This window comes from Eretmochelys imbricata, chromosome 12 (assembly GCF_965152235.1).
Source record: "Eretmochelys imbricata isolate rEreImb1 chromosome 12, rEreImb1.hap1, whole genome shotgun sequence".
Taxonomy (NCBI): Eukaryota; Metazoa; Chordata; order Testudines; family Cheloniidae; genus Eretmochelys; species Eretmochelys imbricata.
The window spans coordinates 23,306,640-23,326,201 of NC_135583.1; the positions used below are offsets into that span (position 1 = coordinate 23,306,640).

General features: G+C 39.4%; 1 protein-coding gene across 8 annotated transcripts in view; it reads right to left on the reverse strand.

Moving 5' to 3' along the window:
* Positions 1 to 19,562, reverse strand: part of ANKRD27 (ankyrin repeat domain 27) — a 74,427-nt gene that overhangs the window by 46,750 nt on the left and 8,115 nt on the right. For all 8 annotated transcript variants that reach the window (XM_077831234.1, XM_077831231.1, XM_077831233.1 and 5 more), the window contains 11 exons: positions 17,577 to 17,707; positions 12,570 to 12,680; positions 11,129 to 11,285; positions 9,753 to 9,907; positions 9,333 to 9,392; positions 9,184 to 9,237; positions 9,028 to 9,093; positions 8,835 to 8,911; positions 7,918 to 8,039; positions 6,562 to 6,640; positions 5,231 to 5,363 (listed from right to left, as the gene is read on the reverse strand). In XM_077831234.1, coding sequence (XP_077687360.1) covers positions 5,231 to 5,363; positions 6,562 to 6,640; positions 7,918 to 8,039; positions 8,835 to 8,911; positions 9,028 to 9,093; positions 9,184 to 9,237; positions 9,333 to 9,392; positions 9,753 to 9,907; positions 11,129 to 11,285; positions 12,570 to 12,680; positions 17,577 to 17,678 — 1,116 coding nt within the window. In that variant the 5' untranslated portion in view covers positions 17,679 to 17,707. The remainder of the gene's footprint in view (positions 1 to 5,230; positions 5,364 to 6,561; positions 6,641 to 7,917; positions 8,040 to 8,834; positions 8,912 to 9,027; positions 9,094 to 9,183; positions 9,238 to 9,332; positions 9,393 to 9,752; positions 9,908 to 11,128; positions 11,286 to 12,569; positions 12,681 to 17,576; positions 17,708 to 19,562) is intronic.

The window sequence follows — 19,562 nt, forward strand, 5'->3', positions numbered from 1 at the left end:
TGAGTTGACAGGTAGGTGTCAAAATGTGGATTTTAGTGCCTAATAAGAGGCACCCAGGTTTGAAAATGTGGGCCTGAGTGTGTAGTGCAATTGATCAGAGATAGTTTTAATACTGTGAGTAATCACAATCTATGGAATTAATGAACACCAGAAATCCCAGGCAAGTAGTTCAGCACTATTTCCCCCTCCCCCAAATGATGGCAGTCCTCATGCTCCGGAGCACAAGCTTGTCACATATGAAATATCAGGAAAGATTTTGCCCTGACTGGCACATATTCCTACATGGGAATAAAGAGAAATAATGAATGGGTAACCTTCTGAAACAGTATTGACCATTCCTACAAGCAAGATAATTAATTGAAACGATAAATTGCACGTTCTGGTTGAGCTACTATGTTCCACACTTCAGTGAGTGAGAATGAGTGTTTCATTTGTTTGTGAGTAGAGCATGGTCCCCTGAATGGATTGTTTTGGTTAGAATACTCCAGATAATTACCAAAACATTGCTTGTGTTGCAGTAGGACAAGATAGATTGCATTCCCAGAAATTAGAGAACTTTTAAGCACATATCATCTCTTATCTACACGACAAGAGAGACAGTGAAATATATTAGAACCTGCCTTCAACCCTGCCAAAATCCTCAGACAATAACTGAGTCCAGGACAGTAAATACCTCCATTTCCATCAGTGCTGATATGGGTCACTAATTAGAGGGGATATTTATTATAATGAACACCACTTTAGGCCTTCTGAGGATGTGCAGAACTCTTGGATGGTTGAGGACATGTACTGTCCATGCATTTCAGTGCAAAAGTCTTCTCTTCCCAATTCCACCCCCCTACACACACACACAGGGCAGATGTTAGGTTCAGAATCTCTGAACTAGAACTTGGTACATTCTGGCCCATTAAATGAAAGCCCTTCATTACTGCCCCCCTGCCAATGGGGCATAATATTTATGAAGCCCAACTATCCACAGGTACAAATTCCAAGAGGGGCCCTCATAACTCACATGCTCCTCCACTCCCTATCCATTTTACCACCCATACAATAGGTCCATCTAGATATGGGCTTGCTTTTCAACTCCTCTCCCACCGTGCCTCAATCGCTTCGAGTTTTCTCCACTGTGCCTCTGGCCTTTTCTCATGTGCTTTTTCAAAGTGCTAAGACACATATGCTGTCAACAGGCCCGTCCTGCTGCCTACTATTGCCTTGGATAGGCTGATTCCTCCCTATGTGTTTTGCCCACAGTTGGGTGCTCTAGAGACTGGTGGCAGGAAGGGCGAACGAGCAGGCTGACTTGCTAGCAGCTCTTTCAGAAGCTATCTGTCCCCACTGCAGGCAGCATCAGAAGTGGCCACAGCAGAACTAGAGATTCAGCACCTTTCCTTACCATTTAACTCGTTTCCCTCCCCCACCAGTACTGGACACTTTGGAACGGAGTGAAGGATTCAGCAGGATCCTATGGCAAGCAAAGAGCCTGAAACTTGGCCTAGTGACTAGTGTCCGAGCCAGAAAACTGAAGACCCATTGATTTATTCTTTGCAGAGGCAGAACTAAATAGGAAATTAGGGATCAACATGCAAATTTGTTCAGGGCTGGTGAGAGCAGCAGAGACTACATTACTACCCTGAGTTTTTACCTTTTTCTGTATCCACCACCTTCCTCCCACCCCACCCTTCCCTCTGGGAATTTTGCTCTTTCCTGTTCAGCAGCTGCTGGGTGCTTTGTGCTAGTTCCTGGCTCTACTCCTCACTGCCCATGGCTCATAGTGCCAGTTCTCAGATCCCTTTTTATTGGGGTAATCCAGAAAATTCAGACTGGCCAGGTACCCAACAGAGGAGGAGAGGGAGTGCTGGTGAAGAGTGGCCCCAATTTCACTTCCCTACGCCAGGTGGGTCCTGTCATTTTCAGGCTTCCTATCTTTCTTAGAATAAACGTTATTGCTACCCCCCCCAAGCCACAGTGCTGCAGCTGCTAAAGGAGCACTGTAGTACTCCCTGGTTTGCACATCCCTAGAAATGGCACTAATTATGGGGCCACCATGGAGTCCCAGCTTTCAATCCCCTCTGACAGTGGGAGGATGAGGGCTCCTGCTGCAGGCTTCCCACACAGACAAGGAGGTGGGGGGGGGAGAAGAATGAGATTCCCTAGATGCCTGAAGCTGATCTTGTTGCTCCCTGGTGTTGCAGGCTTTCCTTAGAAGTCAACATAGGACCATTCACCAGCTAGGTAACAATGGAAATTGGATGTAGGAAGGAAGCCCAGAGGAAGAGAAAAACTAGGAACCACCAGCACATTCAGAGTCTGCGCTGTCCTCAGTCATTTGAAAGGCTTATGAAGCCTCCAGGCTGGAATCACTACTCTGCATATACTCTAGCTAGAGAGATTTCAAATGCAACAAGCTGGTAGCAGGGAGATACTCTGAGGCACTGCTCAGGTTGCTGGTTCTCTTACTTGGAACTTTGGAAGAATCAGTGTTCATTCTCAGAACAGACATCTAAGATTGGCAGCACTGTCAGAAAATTGGAACAACCTTTAATATATAGTGAGATCTCCTGTAATGTAAAGAATTGCTCTATTCAGTTGTGAAGACAGATGGGACCAGACTTAGAGGAAGGCAATTTTTATTCTTTTTTAATGAGCAACTTGCTTGATATAAAACTAATTTTGTCTTTTGAAAAAGACCACAATCCACCAAACACAGTTTTTTACTGGCATCTTCAAAACAGCGTGTTTTTTTTTACTGGCATCTTTGTAAAACAGCACGTGAACTAAGGGAATTTAAAAATGTTAATATTTCTGGACTGAGAGTGAGCTGGAACTATTGCTATTCATACATTACTGAGAATTACAAGAATTTTGATGGCTGAAATTAAAAAGGAAAAATTGCAAACTTTGTTTTTAACATTAACACTTTATTATGTTTTCTTAACAGGATTCAATATAGCAATATAAACAAGAGATACTAAATACAAAAGGTCATATTCTTTTCTAAATGTTCAATAGTTCAGAGTGCCACAGATTTGTGAAAAGAGCACCACAGAAAAGCAAAATCACGTATTACCATAAAAGTATTTCTTTAAATAAAATTTTGAGGTTACTCTAAGAGGTTTTGCTTTGTTAAGATTGTGCCGTGGAATTGTCACACCCCAAACCCTGTACATTGAGCCAATCAGTCAAGCCACGGTAATCCAGATTCCAGTGCTATGCAGTTGACAGACTGAGACTTGTTGAATTCTCTGGTCCCATGTTCACATCCTTTCGTTTCCAGGTCACACGGGGAACACCTATTTTTGCAAGAGCAGAAACTCTAGAGTGTTTTGAGAGCTTAACCAAAACAGATCACAAAACAGAGTAAACAGACTACAGAACACTTTTTGAAAGCTTTAAAGTTTAAAAGGACTTTAAGAAGAAAAAACCAAACCCTAGGTAGGTGTCTTTTTAGGCTCTCCTCACTTGGCACAAGAAACAAGCGTGATCTAAATTCAGGACCTAGTCTGTTTTCCACATGTAAGAGGCTGGCTCCATACCCTAAATAAGCCACAGGGGCTCTCCTTTGACCATGGCAGCTTTTAAAGTCACATCAGCACTATCCCTTGATTGGCCTGGAGGGACTGCAGCTGATTGACAGAAGGCATGCTCACCCACCATGAAATTAATCCCCTGCATCTGCAGCATTTCTGACCCCTGCTAGGTTAGAGACCCAAGAGCAAACCTGGGCTTCAAACTCTGGTGTCCAGCACCACAGAGCTTTGTGTTACCACTGGGCTATCATGCTGGTGCCACAGAGTTATTTGCATTGCATAAATCATTTGTTAAATGTCATCAGCTTCACAAGAGGGAAATCCAAAGCCAGTGCCCACTATTTGGGAAGTATAAATGGAATACATTTAGAAGCTGCACTAGGTGGTCAAGGCTCGCTGAATAATTCTGTTTTGATCTATAGTACAATCTTTTTTCCACTCCCACTGCTATGATGTAGGTTTGAGCCGGGTTATTAAAATAAACATTAAAGAAAAAGGCTGCACTGCATTCTAAGAGAAAGCATGGCACTGAGCTCTAGAATACTGTATTGAGGTTAAAGCTATAATGCTATTGAATAAGACAACTGGATACAGATAAAAATTTCTAGCATTTTATAAAAAGTTACTAAAAACCATTTTGTGATCCTGTCATTTTAACTTGTTTCCTTAGTAGATATTTTAAGAATGCAGTTTTAAAAATCAAGTTTTGTATAGTGTTGTTTTACAACCAGCCACAGCAGTTCATTATGTTGTATGCTTCAGGCTACATGACATCTTGCTAAGTACTGTGCAATGTGTAAGTGTGATATTTTCACCCAGCATATTCCACTTTGACAGACAACCATTTGCCTATAGTTAAATTTGATTACTGAGTACACATTCCTTTTCATGTCTTGTGGATTCACTACATCTAACTGTTGCCAGTTACAAAATGCCATTCATTTTCAGGACCCAAAACTCTTGATAATGCTTCATCAGAAACAGATAAATTAACAATTGATCTTCCATTCTATCCTCAGATTACTGAAAGCCTTTGATCCACATAACAGGCTAGAGTAAGAATTTGGAATTAGATGGCACCTTTAACATGCTATGTGTCCCAACTTGCTTTATAAGCAACTAGGGGATGGTAAGGTAGTCCAGTGATTTGTCAGGTAAAGCAGCAGATGTTACATGCTCACCAGTGAAATTCACATTTCCCTCATCCACACTTGAGAAAGACCATTAGCTAGGACACCAGCTCACTACTCTTTTCGAAGAACTGCAGTGGTATCTTTTGCCTCCCTCCTGGCTGTGCAGGTATAAGATGGAGACCCTGGGTTTGAGATTTTTCCCCCAAAGGATGGAACCTCGCTCTCCTAAGTAGCCTGTTGTTGGATCACCATTAAGTGTTTGAGGCCAAACTTCATTGAGAAACTGAACATAACCCTGGCCTGGAAGACAGAATGCTTTCTGCTGAATTGTATTACACCAGCACAGACAGAGATGCACAGATTCATTGCAAGACTGGAGACATGGAAATCCCAAGGTCTGACAACTGGCTGACACTTCCTTCTTTTTTCTAATGTGGAAGCTGATGTTACTCAGCTTCCTCCTCCCCACCTCTGTTGGTAAAAGAAGAAAAATACCTACCTCTAAAAAAGGTATTAGAAGGAGCACTTAATACTTGTAAGATGCTAAATATGGTCATAAAATTATCTTACTGTTGGTCTGTCGGAGAGGTTTCCTTGTCGGATATATTCTATAGCAGCCTCAGCAGAGGTCAGGCAGTATCCCAGTTCATCCTTTGCTGAACTGCAAAACCTGAAGTTTTTGATGTAACTCAAATTTGCCATCCTAAAGTAAAGAAAAAACACTAATCCTTAAGGATTCATGAAGGTGTGAGGTAGAGGGGCTTATTTTTAATATTGCTGTTCAGTCTACTCAGAGAGGGGAAAGAAGTGGATGGAACTAGAAGTCAGTTCACATTCTCTCATCACAAGGAGCTAGCAGCCATATTTACGGACCCCTGAGCTTGTTCTGAGCCCTAGGAAGGAAGACAAAGGAAACTTATGCCAAGAACCCCATGAGGGATGTGACCCACAATGAGAATCTCTAATATTTCACTTCCTTTTCATATAAAACTACATTATGTTTTGGGTTATTTTAGTATTTCTTTGAAACTGAGAAGAAAGGGGAGAATGGAAAAGGCTGAACCAATTGTCCAGCAAGGGGAGAGAAGATCTTACATACAGAATGAACTTAAACTGCTGGATGAAAGAATGAAGAGTTATGCAAAATATGGATACATTTAGCATTCAGTATGGACACACCTTCCAGGATTGTGAGGCGGTGCTAAATTCTATGGTACTTGAAAACGTAAGTACTTCATTAATTTTAGATGCCTTTTTTTACAAAGGAAAAAAAACCTGTTAAAAGCCACATCCAAGATTGCAATGCTAATGCAACTGTTACATTGCAAGTACATCTAAATGCATGATTCATGCCTTTATGGATACTGGAATTCGACATTAATAGTATGTTAGATATTATCAGTAAATAGTTAGGTTAATTTCAGCAACATTCTAGTTACATTATCCCTCAGGACATTGATTAATCTCCAGGTGTTCCACACCTTTGAATGTCAAGTTCCCCAGGAGCTAAACTGGGAATTGAGGATTGGTTCCTGGCTGCTTTGAGACAGACGAAGTCAGGAATTTTGGTATGAAATAGGTCACATCAAGAAGTCCGGAAGAGGAAAAAAACAAGCAGCATTTAATGTGTGATGGAAGAGCTATAAAAAGGAGAGGGAATGGAAGCAAGGTTTACAGCTCTTTCCCTAGGGACCGGAGATAAGCAAAGTTCCTTTTTATTGCTGAGTGTTAAAGATTCCTTCAAACCTATTTAAGAATTTTTTTTAAAAAGTAGTTTATAACAAATAGCAAGCTTGTCTTGTAGAGCTAGCTGTTTCTAGAAGCATCTATATTTATTTATGCAGCAACATTATGTACAAGTTACAGATCTGTTTGTACAGTTAAAAAAAAAAGTTACATACCAGTTAGGAATCTCCGTTTTTACAAGCAGATACAGCAAAACGGAGAGAAGATCATCTGCACACATGGTCTCCATGTTAACTGAAGGAAATAAGAGTTTATAATAGGAAAACCTTTAACATAAGCTACAATAGGCCAAAGACAAGAGCCAGGACTGAATGCGGATTTTAATAATTAAACTTTTTGAAACTCATTTCAGATAGAAAGGTTACTTATTCAGTATTTTCTACAGATATAATCAACAGGACCCACCCAACAGACCATGCACCCTCTAGATGACCCAAGTAGGCCAGCCTATTCAAGAAGTGTCAACCTATGGTAGAGTGCAAAAATACCCTGGAGTCACCTCTGCCAAACGCTTCCCTCACAATAAGTAAAGGAGTTTCTACGACTCTAGGGCTTAAATAATTACTCCCCCCAAAACCACGCATAGCCCTACAACGGACAGCCTCACAGCCAATGAGCCTTCCTTTAAAATATTCAAATAATAAATAACTTTGTGATGGGGAGGAGAGGAGAGGCGAGGCATGGACTGTGGAGAACTACTGCCCCCTTTTCACTTGGGGAGTTACTTACTTCAGTCCCATTAAACAGTTTGGTGTGACTATACCAACACTCAATATCTGACTTCAAGAGGGTCAGATTTCATTTGAGGGAACTTAATTTTGCATCTTCAATGAATTAACAAAAGGTATCATGCAATAATGGGAATAAACATTTATCTTCCACGATTGTTCCACAGTTTTATTCTATTTAAGTTTTGTAAAGAAAGTCTCAATCAATTTAACATCCTTTGGGTGTCAGTGTATTTACAAGATTATGGTGGATGGCAAGGCAAATGTCAGAGTGTTGTAGCAACTCAACAGTGCTACAATGAATCACTCAACTCCTTGAAGAAAAATATTCTTCTGCATCAGAAAGAAATCAACATTAGGCTTTTTCTCTGCTGAGGTATCAATGCAAGACAAGTATTTCCCACCCACAATAACTATTACAGGATGTTTATGCCCAAGGTAAGTATACTACTTCAAGGGTCTGTTTTGCCTAGGGTGACCAGATAGCAAGTGTGAAAAAAATATCGGGACAGGGGATGGGGGCGGGTAATAGGCACCTACATAAAAGACAAAGCCTCAAATATCAGGACTGTCCTGATTTTTATAGGGACATCTGGTCACCCTAGTTTTACCTGTTGTACTTAATATTCTGCAAGCCAGACCCTTAGTATTCTGTTTGAACACGAATTCTTCCATATATATAAAAATAATGCATATAAAGTTATAGTGTATGTAAAGTACTTTCAAGATGAAAAGTGCCACATATTAAAATTAAATTACCAGTTCATTGCTTTGAATACCAACCTCTTTGGCTAGGAGACTGCATAATAATTTCCACCACTTTTCGAAGACAGATCAGCTTCTGTTGTGGGGAGGTACATTTATTCAGCTGACCCAATTCTCGCTTTGCACGTGGAATATTAAAGCTATAAAATATTTTTGAAAGATAAAAGCCTTAGTATACAACCCAGATTTATGAGCTGTACTAATTAAGTATGCTTGTGCAATTGTTCAAATTTCAGGCAATAACATGAATTAAAGCCCAAAAGGGTGCGCACACTTCTGCACACCCATGGAATCAGGGAGATCTGCATGTTTGAACAAAAGGTGGGACTTCTTGTTCCAAATGTTGTTAAGCACATAGGCGCCGACTCCATGGGTGCTCCAGGGCTGGAGCACCCACAGAAAAGAAAAAAAAGTGGGTACTCAGCACCCACCGGCAGCCCCCCGATCAGCTCCTCCCCCAGCACCTCCCTCGCACCAGCGCCTCCCCCTCCCTCCAGCCCTCCCACCCGCTGGCAGCCCTGCCAATCAGTGCCTCCTGGTGATCAGCTGTTCAGCAGCATGCAGGAGGCGCTGGGGGCAGGAAGAGGAGGAGCAACAGAGGTGGGGCACAGCAGAGATCGAGCACCCCTGGCACATTAGAAAGCCGACGCCTCTGAAAGCAAAATTAAAAAATGGAGAGAAGTTTTAAGATACTGGAAGCAATGAGGAATTAAGACAACATCAATGAGGCAGCTAACCCAAGCTTGCACCCTCAAACCCTTTACTTTTCTAACTTTTGGAGAAGTGAGAACATTGCAGGGGCTAGTACAGAAAGAAATGGACTTCCCTCCCCTGGAGCAGTGAGCAGATTTGGGGGAGAGCGGCTTTTTGCCTGACCTAACTTTAATCCATTCCTGATGGAGTCATTTAGAAGCCCCTCATCATGCAACTCTCACCTGAATTCAGGCTTAACTCCAATATCTTTTTGCTGGAGATCTTGGAGGCTTCTTGTAATTTTGTTAAAGGCTGCATCCTAAGCAGTGAATAAAACACATTTTTAGACAAACTTTTGTACAGCTTCTATCAGTCTTGCACGGATTAATTATATTAAGGAAAAAAACAAAAAAAAACAAACCCACACAATCTTACCTCACTTGCCTCAATAGTTCCCACATATTTAAAGATCAGATCATAAATATCATGATGCACATACATCTGGGGAACAAACACCAGAGTTTAGGAAGGAAAAGGAAAGAAGAGATAAAAATAACTCATTGATGTTTTTGCCCAGCCTCAGAAACTTACTTCAACTGCTTGTTTCATCAGATTCATCTGATGTTCCTGCTTTGCAAGCATCCTCTGAAAGATATGGGAATTTATGCACTGAGTTAAACACAGTGTCTAAACAATAGGCAGCTATTTTCACAGTACAGATTTACTGAAGTAATGCTTACCAAGTGAGAATCCCTCAATAAATGCTGGAGGCATTTGGTGTAAAGCGCATTAACAGAATCCTAAAAAATCAAGACATGAGATTTTTAAAAAGTCACTATGTTACTTAAATATGAGCAATGCAATGCTAGAACTCAGACAAATCCTGATTATCTTATTCAGGCAAGTAGTCCCATTCAATTAGTAGGACTTACTGAAGTGCGGAGACAAGCAGGATTTGATTTTTTTTTTATTATGAAAAAAAATAAAGCAAACTACCATAATCCTTTATGACTAAATACCCCACATTTTCACAATTCTATTTACAAAATATTTTGTTACATGGAAAGCTTTAATAAAATAAATTCAAATAGTGAATTACCTAGATACACACATTTAGGTCAAAATTCTAGGTTATCAAAGGTTAAAAATGAGATACTGACTATGTAATGTCGTAGGCTTTTTCTTTCATGTTCTTTAAAAGTCCTATGGAAAGATGCAATGTGTTTGTCAAATCTTTCAGAATGTCTTCCCAAAAAATCTTTCACATCCTCAATGTTTTTCAGGGAATAAGAATTTGATGGGGTTTTAAATTCTTCTGTAATGAAAGCTGGCAGTTAGTGCACCACAAAACATCCAGGTTCTTTTTCCATCTCTATTGCAGATCCCATTTATCTAGGCAACTTAACCACCACCTACAGCCAAAGCAAGCTCAGACATAAGCAAGCTCAGCTCTCATTCCCTCCAAACCAGACCTTTAACCTTGCAGTTTTCTACTGCTCTTCTGAAGGTGCAGTAAATAACCGGACCAAAAAAAAAAAAACCCAACAAAACAAAAACCCAGCACTCCTTTATAAAGAGAAGTTATTTTCAGAAGCCAGATTAAGGTTTATGGTTTGATCCCATATAGGACTAACTCAGACTCATTTCAACTTATTGTTCAGATCCAGTTTTCACACTTCCCTCCTAGTTATTAATTCACTTTCCCTAATGTCAGTTTCATTTATAGAGTTTACCAGACCCTCTGCAAGACAAAATGTCAAAGTAAACTATATTTAGTCTTTTAGGGACAGCATTAGAAGTTTCAGTTTTGCTTTTAAATTTTATTTTACCTTTTGTGAGCAGTGACGACTTGCCAAAATTCTGCAAAAGACTACATATATTGCTTTAAAGCAGTTACTCAGGCAATATCTCCCTAATCTCACCTACAGTATTTCCAACCCAGAGCAGGAAAGTGTTGTTACTCAGATCTATGTCAAATGCAGCCAGTTTAAGAAGCAAGAATTAAAAATTCTAATACTAAAGTCAGACATCACCAAAAGAAAAGCTGCTACAAAAAATAGTTAGACAACTTTTAAAGACGGCAACTGATCACATCATAAAGTTTACCCTAACCTCAAGATCTCAGTAGAAAGGGGCAACACCATTAATAAGTGATACAAGTACTAGTTTTAAACAGAGTCAAGACAAACTGCCAGATAATGACCTACCTGAAATTCTAATTCCATGTTGCATTAAAAACAAGCATTTCACAGAGCTGACTTTTAATTTAAATTCAGGCCATTTAAAACTATAATTTTATTAAGTCTTTGCTATATAAACCTTGGCCAGTATTTTTTTTTTTACGTCTGCCTCTTTCCTAGCTATACTATCAACAGCGATAGCATGCCAACTAAAAAAAATCCTGAGTTTTCAATCCAAAGTACTGCTTTGTAAGACAAACCTAAAATTATACTGAACCCTATAAAAATAGAGGACTGCCTTGTTGCACACCAAAGCAGACCCACTGTTCGTATTTTCTCAGCATTTCTGTACGCACCTAAGATTTCAGATTCTTCCAGGGGATGAGCTATACACAATAAGCTAAAACTTTCTTCTTTTTCATTGTAGAATGTTTCCTCAAAGAGAACAGGTACTGAGAGATGATGATTAAAACCAGTTCCTAAAATAATCAAATTTCTCTGGATAAAGATTTCCTGAAATTAAAAAGAAGTCATAATATTGAGCAGAAAAACATAAAGTTGACAATTGTAATACATAGTTCTGTATACTAGGAAAAGAAGGGGGTATCCTTGTAAGACCAAAAAAAAAACCACCATTAAAAAAGTCTTTTGGGGGGAGGGGGGGTCAGAGACCCTTTCATATTCTCGTTGTTTCAACAAGTCAGTGCTGCAGGGAGTGATTTTTTTTTGTTTTATTTTTTAAATCCACATTCATAATCTTGGATGATCTTGTGTCTCCCCTCCGTCCCCAGTTTGTTCTCCAGTGCATCATTTGTTGAAAGAAAATTCTGAATCTTGAACAAATGTGTCTGAAGTTGGTAGGTGCCCAAGTTTTTAAGTTACTCTACTTGAGACACCTTAAAAGGGCTCAATTTTCAGAAAATGCCAAGTACCCATCTTCTGATAAGTCATGACCCTTTAAAAGGTGCCTTGAGTTGGGCACCCAAAAATCACTAGCCATGTTTATTTAATAATTAAAACATCATGTTTTTCCACATTCACCCTTAGCATTTTTTTTTAAAAGAACTTTTGAAATGCTTTAGGTGCACTGAAACTTGTTTTATGGGCATTACGGACAAAGAACATGCATTTAAACAAGAATTCTGAACTTCTTTATTTCAAACTGCACTGGAAAAAACAACGCCATGCTAACGGATACTAGCACACTATATGGCAGGACTCCTCATTTATAGCAATTAGCATGACTATCCTTTTTAATACATCTTTTACTTTGTAACATTAAATCACAAGAATACACAAACTGAGTCAGAAACAGAGTGTGAGGTGACAGCAATTTATAACTTAAGAAAAAAAGTCTTTGAGACACTGTGCCATCCTCTTCTGGATAAACATCCCCCTGACTGTCTGTACTTGTACAGACAGAGTACAAGCACAGAACTCAACCCAAACATGCAAACAAAAACAAAACATGCAAAGTTCTCATGGACAGAACAGACAGTCCATCTGAGTTTGTCCTACTAATTAGCTCTACGAATAAATACAAATACTTTGCACAAATGCAGTGATGTTAATTTGAAGCTGTATCTCCATTTCCCCTTCTGTAAAATGAGTTTGGAAGTAGCAGAATCAGGAACAGAGAGACCAGACCTCCAGTTACTTGCTCTAATCATCAGATAGTACTGTCTCAAACACTGCCTACCCTGGGATCACTTGAAATTTGGTTTCTCCCCTTTCCCTCTTGTCTATCATGTTCCCAGGCAGGACCCCTCCACCAGATCTGTATTAACAAAGGAATACCTTTCCATTTAAGGTCTGAAATTTTTCTTCCACTGGTTTTAGAACATAGGAATCAAATTGGCAGGTAGAGAGACTGCTGCTTGAAAGGCTCCCTTTGCACGGTACTAATATCTGGAGAAAGAATAAAATCAGTCAATCGCATGCCTTTGTAGGAGGAAATTCAGTGTGCCATCTGCTTCCAAATCAAACAACCTTTGTTCTCTGTGTTCCTCATCAAGCACTCTTCATATCAGACTTGTAACAACGTTTGACAGTGTGTGTCTACAATTTACTTATCTTTTTAAGGGAACAGAGCCCGTAACCAAGATTCCCGCTCAACATCTCAGATCACACACACACACACCCCTTTTCTAATTAGCTGCAAGAGATAGAATCTATGCTCTGATCATCTCTTAAGTATAGCAAGCTGGGGACAATCAGAGCACGCTGTACCCAAAAGGAAAGGCAAAAAGCAACACCTCTAGCAAGACCCCCAGTCGTATAGATATAGATCTTATATTGCTGACATTTTTACACTAAATTAAAAACCAAGACTAAGCAGCTTAAAGTGTTCATTAAGGTATTTTCCTAGACCAAGTGAAAGACCACCAGAAAAGGAACAAAACATGCATAGTGGGACCTCCTCCCATTAACAGGTTAGTGGAGCCTTTAAAGCAGTGGTTCTCAGACAGGGTTCTGGGGAGGCCACAAGCAGGTTTCGCGGTCTGCCAAAATAAACTGAAGAGCTGGGCTGGCATTAGATTAGCTGGGGCCCAGGGCAGAAAGCCAAAGCAATTTAGCTTTGTGGGGTCCCCTGTGGTGTGGGGCTCTAGGCAATTTCCCTGGTTGCTATCCTGAACCCTGGCTCTGGTTTTTAATCTACTGGATACGCAGAAAAACAAATAGGTATAGCACACGTGGGCCATGGAGTTTTTGTAGCATGTTTGGGGGGGAAGGGGCCCTCAGAGAGAAAAAAGGTTGAGAAACCCTGCTGGAGAGTGAATTATGGAATCAACAGGAGAACATTAATAGTACTGAACTATACAATCATTTGAAATGAAGTACAGTCTTTTCAGCTTGCGTGAGCATTTAGTGCTCATGGAAGGTGCCAGATTGATGTTCCTGGGAGCAGTCAATCCAGCACCAGACTCTTCATTCACAGGATACAGCACGGTGATATTGCCAAGCTTCCCTCCCACAGGCTGCCCAGTCATTGTGCCTCAACCCTGACCTGGAAGAAACATGTTTTAAAAACTAGCCTCTTATCCATCACCTTGCTAATTCAATCTTCTACATCTCTGCCAGTTTGTACTCTCTGCGGTGGATTCATGATGCAAACATACATACAGTGCCGGTGCTTACCCCGAAGCAGGAATATTCCCCCCCTCCCAATCCCCAATACTAAAACAGGCATGTTCTTACAATTAAAAAAGTGAATGGGAGGCCCTCTTGAGCTGCTTAAGGCCCTAAGCAATTGCTTAGTCTGCTTATGCCTAACGCTGGCTCTACAAACATAATTACTGGGAGTGGACTGAGGCCACTAAACCGAAGCGTGGTGAAATGTTAAGAGCCGTGACTTGCAGTTGCTATTATCCTCACCAGGATTTGAGCTGTCTGAAAAGGTTTTAAAAAGGAAGAAAAGTCTGCCCCCTTTGCAATCAATCACAGTACAGGGGTCGACTGGAGAGCGATCTTCTGTCCATTTGGCAGGTCTTCACTAGACCCGCTAAATTGACTGCCGGTGGATCGATCTCAGAGCCTGGATTTGGGCTGTAGTGTAGACTTAGCCTTAGAGAACTCTTCCTACACAACACTGATATCTACCCTTCCCTACCTCCCACCCCCGCTGCCAACCACCTCAACAGCAACAAGGAAGTTATATATCCTCACCTCCAAATGTGCTTAGCTACTGCAACTCAGATGAGTCAGTCAAACACTAAGAAGCCAATTTACTCAGTCATACAGAGAAGGAAAGAAAAAAGAAGAATTCAGTATTTCAACAACTACTTCAAACAGCTAGACTTTAAAACAGAAGTAGCACAGCAGGATTCTGAACAGCCCTAGAACTAAAAGTTGAAAAGAAGAATTCAGAGAATAGGAAGTGGGGCTGTAACTACCTCTAAGAGCTAGTCTGCACAGCTCTTAAAGCAAGCCTTTCACAAATCTAATACCCCTTTCTAAAACATTTTCACTCTTCTCTGTCTGTATCAGCTATGCATTTAGAAAAATGCCACACACAATGGAGGGACAACTTAAAAACACTGGGATCACACCAGTTTCTACATTTAAAAGCACCACTTCAACAAACTAGCTAAATGCTGTTATTTTAGTGAGCAATTCAGGGCATCTAATTGAAATTAACAAGCATCTCACTTGGCATTACCTCCTGAAAACTAAATGCTAATCTAGCACAGGCCAATATTTCTCTCCAGTAGAACAGTTATACTAATGAGGTAGCAGTACCATTCTTTCTTGCATTCCCAAGTCACCGCCATTTGGATGCTTGCCACACAAAAGGTCAAAACCACCAGAGAGCGAGGAAAGGTAGTCTTAAAAGGAACCAGAGCAAATGGCATATTAGCTCATATATACAAATTTGCCTTCCTACCATTAAAACTACCTGGTGAGTATTTTGAGCCCCTATTCTTCCATCAAGAAACTAATTTAAACTGGTAATATACATGCCTAGTTTTCAAATAAAAGATATTGTCACAAAGTACAACATTGTCTATTCCTGCTGTTCTCTGGAACAGGAGAAAATTGTAATTTTTTGCACTAACTAAAACCCTTTCAGTATTTAAAGATACTTTTTACAGAAGCACTTCTACTCTTCAGATAAGAGCACTCTCTAGAAATATTAACACTGCTCACAGAAAAAAAAAAATGCTTTTATTCTGGAGGCACAAAAAGCAATACCATTAGCAGCAGCAGAATCACCTCCATAAAGAGATCAGACCTAAGATGAACAAAGCAGCAGCAGATACCATGAATCTTGACAAGTGTAAGTTCTGCAAATATTTACATTTCTAACAGCATCACTGCAGTTTCAGACATTCACAAAGCACTCTAATGGGACTCTAAACAATGTCCACTTCTCTACATTCCTTTGGCATGCAATTTAAAATAAATAAAGCATACCCTATTGCCTCTTATTTATTTCTTAACAAGCAGAAGATATTACTGAATTAAAAGTATGGTAAATTTTAAAAGGAAAAAAAGTGCATTTTCATTTTGTGCTGCCAACATTTAAAAGTTTAAATGGAGCAGTTTATAGAAACTTAACAGGCACAGTGTCAAAACAACATTTTACAGTTAAAGCCTGTTCCAACAATACCGTCCAATGTCCTCCTACACTAGTCGTAAAAAAATGGATACTGCACAGGCCCACTTGTGTATGTAGACAGGGTTAGAGTTTAAATTATTAATACTGATTTAGGACACAGCCTGTGTAAAAATCAGATTTCTGCCTCTCCCCCAATTTCCACCAAAAAAACAGTTGTAAGAACTTATTGTTTTCACACGCAACATTTCCCCTCAAATCCCCTGAAAGTGGCAACCCCAATATTTCAGTTTTCTTGCTCCATGTATTCCACATACTGCAGGTCACTTACACACATGTTCAACAAATAGTTAAGTTTCTGAACTCTGAATACCGCTCACAGCAGAAATGATTTGACACTTACATTTAAAAAAAGCTATCATCAGGACTTTCCCTAAGATTAAGATAAATAGGCTGACTAATTTTTCCCATGCCATTGCTAATGGATGATCCAAAAGCCCAAAAATAAGTGAGGTTATTTAACCGAATAAAACACTTTCGTAGGCTTTGCAATTAGAGCTCATCCTCTAAGATTCTATGTAGCTAATAAAAATAGAAACCAAGATCATTTAGAAATATTGTCCAGATTGCTGTAGAAAGCAGTAAAATTATTAGCCTTGCAAGCAAGGATTACTCACAAACTGTGTTTATGCTAGGATGTTTCCCCTACCTGGGAACTAGCACAGACAGAGGCCCAGGAACCAGTGGTTAGTTCCCCTCTCATCCTCAAATTAAGTGCTGTTTTGTCTAGACCTGCTTTAAAGAGGGTATAAACACCAAAGCACTTAAAACACCTTCAGCTGCTGGTGCTTCATTTACATTAGCACTCATCAATGGAACTGCATCACTGTTAGCAACACTTGGAAGTTCTAAAGAAAAACCCTAGTATTGACAAGGCTATGCAGAAACTACTGAGCAAATACATTTGCATCCTAGGGCTAGGCACTTGAAAAATAAACAATATACAGCTTATATAGCATCCTCCATAGGAGTCATAGGTCACTACCTCTCATCTAATTTTATTAACACTTTAAAAGCAGGAATAAATTGGGTTTTTCTTAATTGATGTTTTAATGCCAGACCAGATTTGGGCATACTGATTTACAATATAAAAACATAATTGAAAAAATGCTTCGGTTCCCAGTCTCTCAAGGTCATAATTATGACAAACAGTATAAGTTATTCAGACCAGCAAGGAAAACAAGACTTGATAAGAAGATGGATCTTTATTTATCGGAACTCCAGTACAGATAGCCTTTCAGTAGTGCAGTCAACAGCCACCTGGAGTCTATAAAACTGAACACAAACAACAGTGGCATGATATTCATAGCCTCATGTCACATAAAATAAAGTAGCTTGTTGGTCAAAGGACCATTATTTTCTTCCCTTACAAGCTAGGAACTTCAATGTGTTCATGAACACAAGAGTGCCAATCCCATATTTAAAAAAAAAAAAAAAAATGCATTTATATTTTGGGTCTTGCTATGAACCATCATTGTAAGAATCCCTCTAGAGGATGGAAGCCCATATATTTCATCTACTACCTCATGCATATATTAAAATAAAAAGAATGTAATATACTTTATGTATTTCAGTTTTGATCTAGTTTGTTGGCTCTCTCTCACCCCTTCCTAAACTTCAGTGAGAATCTGAGAGATTTTATTGCTTCTGTACGTAGTCAGTCAATTTAAAACAAGCTCTTTACTTACAATACCATGGAATTCTGCAACTTTCCTGCAAAGGTCAGGACGACGTTTCTGAATAGCCAAATAAAAAGGATTTTTCAAGAGATCTTCATCATACATAGCCATATGGATGTCAGAGATTCCAAAGGTATTTTCTAGAAGAGATACAAGTGTTAATATTACAGAAGTTAAAAACAGATATTTTATTGTTTAGTTTTCATATTTAGATGCAACAACATTTGGGAATATAGAAGATGATTTTTTGTATGCTTCCTTTCATGTTTTAGAAGTATAATAAACTCCCCTCCTTGTCTCACATCAAGATACAAAATATGTGGAGCTAACTTTAATATAGAGTGACTGATACAGAACTATGGAACTTCAGGCAAAATTAGTCTTCATAACCAAGCATTTCCTATTACTATTATCCCTCCCCAGTTCTTCCAACTGTTTACGCCCACGTGTGTGTTAAGTTAGACTTTATGCTACTGGGACAGAGACCATCTCTTCTCATAAAATCTGACCACTACCTGTTTGGGGCCTGAATGCTGCTATAATTATAAATAGATGATTTCAAACAACCCAATCTAATCAATTTCAAGAAAAATTATAAAGAGTTACTGCAGTATGCTGTCCGAAAAACAAAAAAAACGCATTAACCTTTAAAACATTCATTACTACAGTAAACTTGTGTACCAAAAACAAACCCTGCTAAGATAACACAACCACTTTTACCATTATTCTTTGTACATACATTATAATCTGTCTGGTTATGCAATGCTGACATTCTTGTTTATTTTAGAAACATGGACATACACACAGGCAACATGAGTATTCTGTACACAGACACCAATGTCAATTGCACAATACACAGGTATTTCCATTACACTATCCTCAGCTATCAAGGGGAAAAGTCAATTAAGGAAAACAATTTCCATTATATGAAATAGTGCATCTATTATGAACCAATCAAATATTAAAATGAGGCACACAACCAAGAAGTTCTGGATACAGTTGTCTATGTGAGTGTTTCTCAAGCTTTTTGATACCAATGACCAGCTTGCTGCCTTTCCTAAACTGTCAGGGAAATCTCAGGAACCCGCATGGGTCCATGGACTGGTTGTTAAGAAACACTGCTCTATGTCATCTCTTTTAGAAATTAGCCAAAAACTAATTCCTACTTTCAAGCCTGCCTTTCTCCCTATGAATATGGACTAAGGGTGCTCTGAGACAGCCACCACTAACAATTATTACAACTAATTTAGTGTCCCATTCTACCACACTTACTCACTCTGAGGAATACCTTACCTCCAGAAGTAATCCCATTGATTCAAGGTGGAAGAATTGGGCCCAGAGAGTCTAAAAACATATTTTACCTGATCCGTCATTAATACATTTGTGAACCAATCCTAATGAATTCAGGTTTTATAACATTCAGTTTGTCTATGAGCTCATGTCTCATGGAAGAAGTCTGAAATACGGTATGCTTTTGGTAAAAATAAAAAGGTCCTTATTATAACAACTAAATGCATGAAATAAAATTCTTGGTTTCTAAAGCTGCAAAAACCCCATGCGAGTTATGGCTTCCTAGGTTCTAATTCTCAACAGAAGTTCTACAGTACACGTTTCACAAACGTGAGGTTCAGTGGCTCATAATGGGACGCCTCTGGAATGACTTCAGAATTTTTACTTTACTTAGAGGATGGAAAGGAGGTCAGTCAAGATTACAAGTGCCTGGGACATAAATTCCTAATGTATTAGATTCTTCCAATCTATTCCTCCCCCCACTACCCTTTATCCTTTACACAGAACTACTACTGTAGCAGAGGAAACTATGCTACAAGATACCCTTTTATCAATGCTCTCAACCAAAACTTGCATTCAATAGTATACGCAAAAAGAAAAGGAGTACTTGTGGCACCTTAGAGACTAACCAATTTATTTGAGCATAAGCTTTCGTGAGCTACAGCTCACTTCATCGGATGCATACTGGGGAAACTGCAGAAGACA